The 6,000-nt window shown below is 40.6% G+C and overlaps 1 protein-coding gene across 1 annotated transcript in view; it reads right to left on the minus strand.

Annotated features, from left to right (window-relative positions):
• LIX1 (limb and CNS expressed 1) overlaps window positions 1-3,686 on the minus strand; it is a 194,390-nt gene extending 190,704 nt beyond the window's left edge. Inside the window, exon 1 of the mRNA XM_040421573.1 lies at window positions 3,462-3,686. Coding sequence (XP_040277507.1) covers window positions 3,462-3,543 — 82 coding nt within the window. The 5' untranslated portion in view covers window positions 3,544-3,686. The remainder of the gene's footprint in view (window positions 1-3,461) is intronic.
• Between the last annotated feature and the right edge of the window lie 2,314 nt (window positions 3,687-6,000).

Here is a 6,000-nt window from a genome sequence, read left to right on the forward strand (position 1 = left end):
ATCTAATTTTAGAAAAGTCAGTTTTTCTAAAATCTAAAACTTTAGTTTTTGTGTGGTGTGACTCAGTCTGGTGATCACTAGATCCCAAGCTTTCCCCTACAGTAATATCAGATACCAAATTCCCATTTGTGAATACTAAATTTAAAATGGCCTCCTTCCGGGTTGGCTCCTCAACTACTTGCTGTAGAGATAATCCCAGTAGGGAATTTAGAATATCTGTACTCCTGGCAGAACTAGCTATTTTGGTTTTTCAGTTTACATCAGGAAGATTAAAGTCTCCCATAATGATAACTTCCCCTTTCAATGTCATTTTAGCTATTTCCTCAACTAGTAGATCATCTAATTCTTTGACTTGGCCAGATGGTCTATATAACACACCTACACGAGTTACCTTATGATTATCAAGCTGCAACGTAACCCAAACTGACTCTAAATTGGTCTCGCTAACTTGTATTAAATTAGATTTTATGCTATCTTTCACATACAGTGCCACCCCTCCCCCTTTCTTGCCTTCCCTGTCTTTCCTATATAGAGAGAACCTTGGTATTGTTCTATCCCAGTCATTACTCCCATTGAACCATGTCTCAGTAACAGCCACTAAATCTATATTCTCAGATGCCATTATAGACTCAAGTGCATTGATCTTATTACCTGAACTTCAAGCAATTGTAGACAAGACTCTGAGCTTGTCATTTCTTAACTTATGTGCTACTAGCATCTTCTGGCATTGTTCCGGGGGGCAGTCAGACTGCTGGATTATCACTCTTTTTCCCCCCTTTGCTAGTTTAAATGCTCCTTAGCAAATACTTTGAACTGTTCACTGAGGAAATGTATTCCCTTGAGAGAAAGATGCAAACCATCCTTCTTGTACAGTTCTTTTCCATTTCGACGAGAGCTAACATGAGACACAAAGCCAAACCCTTGGTCAGTGAAATAGAGGATCTGCCAATGCCAAATCCATGAGGTCCAGCAGGCTGCTCTGTGCTGGAATAGCCTGCCAGATCTCAAAAAATGGAGATGTGAACAAGGCCTTACCAACATCTATATATTTAAAAAAAAAAAACATTGCTATGTTCAAAACAAATATTACTAGGGAAGTGGGTGCAAAATCAAAATAGTATAATTTATAATACATTTTGTTATCACAGCCAGGCATTTAAAGGGGTTGTCTCACCACAACTCTTCTTGCCTGCAAGCCACATGACTAATCTCAATAGCTTTACTGATAAACACCGCCATTTTTATACATGTCATAAAACCACAAGGAGACTTAAAAGCTTTTGACAGCATGCAGGTGATGGCAGGGCTACATGATATTTACACGATCAACAATCCATCATGGGACACTCAAAATATGACACAAGTGACATCACTTTACAGGGACCGGTCACCATGAAAATGCAGTGTAATCAGCAGTTATAATGTTATAGAGCAGGAGGAGCTGAGCAGATTAATTTATGCGGAAACATTCCGTATAACTTTTATATATTTTTCGATATCTCTGCTCCTTCTGGGCTTTGAAGTCAGAAAGGTGGTCCTATCAGTGACTGACAGCCTTCCCTCTATGACTGTGTATACAGAGGTAGCTGTCAATCACTGATAGGACGCCTCCTGAACTTCAAAAGACCAGATTGAGCAGAGATCTAAAATGTAAATTACAAGTTTTACTGAATCTTTTCCCACAAAACTATATATCAATATGCTCAGCATTTCCTGCTCTATAACATGTTCCCTTTAACATCATGGATTCATCATTTACAGAATATCTATCTACAATACTTTGTATTATAAGACATGGTCAATGGCACTCTCTACCAATTGATGACATATCTTACATAACTGAATTCTCCTGGATATGTACTGTTTGTTATATTGGGTATCATCACTTATATCGGTAGTCACACAGAATTGGTTGCCATCATACAAACATTCTGAACAACTGACTTGGAGCAAGATACATGCAAAAAAAAAATTAAGGGTGCATTCACATATGTCTGGCAATCTGGCACTACACATAGGGGTCATTGCACCAGTTTTTTTGTTTTGTTTTTGTTTAAATTAACTGCTGCGTTTTTTGACCCGGCTTGTTAGTAGGTCTGGAAGCATGCCTCCGTGCCCCCTATGGTGTGCCAGATAGAGCTCCAGACAGACTTGTGGTGAGACACAACTAATATACGTAAACCCAGGATGATTTCCCATAGCAAATCTGCTCCAATCGTGGCATTCCGATACAAAATTGCACTGAATGGGAAACTGGTTGATGTTGATACAAGTGTAATGTTGTGATCCATTCCCCGATTTCTTAATGCCACTTCCAGTGATCAGAGCTTACATACGGTATTAACCCCTCTATGCCCACCATTAGTATAGACCACACCACTGTGCGCTGGGGGAGTCTTGGAAGAAATACACTGTCTGCATAAACACTAATGACTGTCTCCCACTCTGAGCTTGAGGGCATGAGGATATTACTATTTAATAGGTACAATAAAAGCATGTTTACTTACTAAACATACTTTAATGAATCTCTCATCTTTCTATTTACTTAAGGAAATGTAAATCATGGATACCCAGAAGTCGGTGGTTAAACAGTAGCTTAATAATCCGGATTTGTTTTTGCTAACGTGGTGGCCATCAGGTTCAACGATGAGAAGGTTTAATAACACAATAATGGATAAAAGATTGTTAAATGAAACGTTCATAAGTAACACTGCAACTACAAGTACCAGCATAATTTGCCAGTAACATGGCCACAGGCTGCCATGCTCTCAGGATAATTAAAGACTGTGGGAAATAAGGGGTCGGAAAAGCATCTACAATATGTCCAAAATCATTACAACAAAATACCACAAACCACAGTTAGAGGAAACTGCTAGATGAAAATATGTGAACAAGGCTTGGCTTTCTCAGCAATGCAGCAAGTTCTGACAGGCAGGGCATTCTGGCACTTGTAGTTTTACACAACCTGTGCAGCTGTAAGATGCCTGTAGTTTGTGGAACTACAAGTCCCAAGATTCTGCTCATGCCATTCTTAGTTGGAAAGCTGAAGTTACAGCAGATACATGAAAGTACAATGTATCATAAAACACAATGCAGTGCATAATAAATCAGACACAGGAGACCTTTCTGATGGCTGTCTACATGCAGACACATATGGCATATAGTTCATTGATAGCACTTTTAGTTGCACACCTGTACCAGTCTATACTGCCCCTCCTGTATACAGTACCAGCTGCGTATTCCTATTATATGTACCCCGTGTTCAGCGAATAACACAAATAAAGCATTATATAACATATCTAATAAAAAGAAACATAAACTGGATTGCAGCCACTGAATGGACTACTAAGCACATGTTCCAGATCCTATAGGTGCATCCATATTATTCCATCAGTATCCACATTGCATGAATCCATGTACAGCATTCGGACAAGTAGTCCCAAGTTTCCGGCCATACTTACAGTCTCTGAACACCATGCTGGGGTCACTCTGTGGCAACACCTGGGTGACGAGGAGTTGGAGAGAGTCTAGGGTCCTGTCCATGTTAGCTGCTTGCACTGAACACTGTCCTCATGCCTGGATTATCCCATCTCTGCACTGAATGTGTGCACTTCATTGATGCAGAACTCTCTTTAAACATCTGCCAATCAGGCATTGGCCAGAATGTAAAAGCCCTCAGGGGGTCCTCCTCCCTGCCTTGCTTATCTTTGTTGAAGGCTGAGCTAATTAGCTGTATGACTGGGCTGACAGATCCATTCCCAGTGCTTCTCTCTGGGAAACACACCCACCTACAGGCCAGCACAGGCATTCCTCTATTCACACACTCCCACCACCCGCTGAATGAGGCAGGAAACAACCAGCCATTACTTCATTTCACTTCATCTTTTATATTGATATTTGCTTCTTTATGTTTTGCTCTATGTACAGGTCATGATAAATATTATTAATAAATATTATTAAGAACTGCCTAGTTACATATGTATTGTGCATCCTCTTGGTAGTAAAATAGCAAACAATATGAATAAATTCTAGTCATTCATACAGAATGGAGCTCATGGGGTGCAGGGTAAGGCTACTTTCACACCCGCGTTAATATTTTCTGGTATTGAGATCCGTCATAGGGTCTCAATACCGGAAAACAACGCTTCCGTTTTGTCCCCATTCATTGTCAATGGGGACACAACGCAACTGAACAGAACGGAATGCTCCAAAATGCATTCCATTCCGTTCTCGGAATGCTGCGTTTTGCTTTCCGTCCTGGGGCGCGGAGCAAGACAGATCTATCATGGCCCACAATGCAAGTCAATGGTGACAGATCCGTTTTCTCTGCCACAATCTGCCACAATAGAAAACGGATCCGTCCCCCACTGACTTTCAATGCAGTTCATAACGGATCCGTCTTGGCAATGTTAAAGATGATACAACCGGATCCGTTCTGAACATATGCAGATGGTTGTATTATCAGTAATGGAAGTGTTTTCGCTAGACCCTGCCGGATTCAGCAAAAACACAAGTGTGAAAGTAGCCTAAGGCAGGCAAAGGGAACCAGGCATGGCAATTGCATTTGAGACCAGTGCAGGGAATTTGGTACCAGCTGTGCCACATATGAGTGTTTGACTATTATGAAGACTGGAAAAAATATAAAAACTTCTACTTTTAGCAATTGGGAATAAACAGTTCATTGCCTGCTCATTCAGCTGCATTTGCATGCAGCAATCCTCCCCTGTGTATGGGGATGAATGATCGCCACTACAGTTGTTCATCCCATACACTTGCATTGTGTGTTGTCAGAATATCTCTTTTTACACAGGGCAATGTGTTGCCGACAAAAGATTTTAAATGATCACACCACAAGCATTTTTCAAGTGATCGATGGCGCGTTTTCAGGGGCCAGTTATCATGAATGAGCATTCGTACATACATACTGTATGTTCAATCCCAATAACTGGCCAGATAAGCTACCCATCTAAATGGGTCTGTAGACCAGGACTGTCGACGTAATATTTTCTTTTTTTTCTGGACAACTTATCCAAAATCATAGACAGCCAAAAGGTTAACAGGAAATAAAAAAAAAAAGGAATGATAAAGATGAAAATAATATAAATCAATAACAAATCAATATCAGTCATTTAACGTTAACTGGAAAATGATGACAATCACAATAACTGCACAAGTTCCTCAAGCTTAAAAAAGTCCTAAATGCATTTATTTATTTATGGAAAATGTTCCCTGTATTTATGAACTGTACAGAAATGTATTGATGGTTGGAAACCCTGGTTTAGACCATTTTACAGCTGTCAAATGCACAAGTTCATAATTTATCAGTACATTCACAGGGAATCTATATGTTATGCACTCCATCCCTGATAAGCAGAGGGGATGTTTACTTAGGCTACGTTCACACTTGCGGCAGAGCGATCCGGCAAGCAGTTCCGTCACCGGAACTGCCTGCTGGATCCGGCAATCTGCATGCAAACGGACAGTATTTGTAGACGGATCCGGATGCGGATCCGTCTTACAAATGCATTGCAAGAACGGATCCGTCTCTCCGCATGTCATCCGGAGAAACTAATCTGTTATATATTTTTTTCACATTTCACATACGCAGACCGGAAGGAGGAATCCGGCATTTTGGTATTTTTAATAAATACATTTCAATGTAAATTAATGCCGGCATTCCGGCAACTGATCCAGAATTTTGGACGGAGAGAATACCGCAGCATGTTGCGGTATTTCCTCCGTCCAAAACGCTGTTCAGTGACTGAACTGAAGACATCCTGATGCATCCTGAACGGATTTCTCTCCATTCAGAATGCATGGGGATGAAACTGATCAGTTCTTTTCCGGTATTGAGCCCCTAGGACGGAACTCAGTGACGGAAAAGAAAAAAGCTAGTGTTAAAGTACCCTTACACTTCTTACATACAGAGTATTTGCCCCGGAATGGTCCCATGCCCACATTATCATACTTTAGTAACTACCTAGGCTGCCCTGTGATAAC

Source organism: Bufo bufo, chromosome 2, assembly GCF_905171765.1.
Source record: "Bufo bufo chromosome 2, aBufBuf1.1, whole genome shotgun sequence".
Lineage (NCBI taxonomy): Eukaryota > Metazoa > Chordata > Amphibia > Anura > Bufonidae > Bufo > Bufo bufo.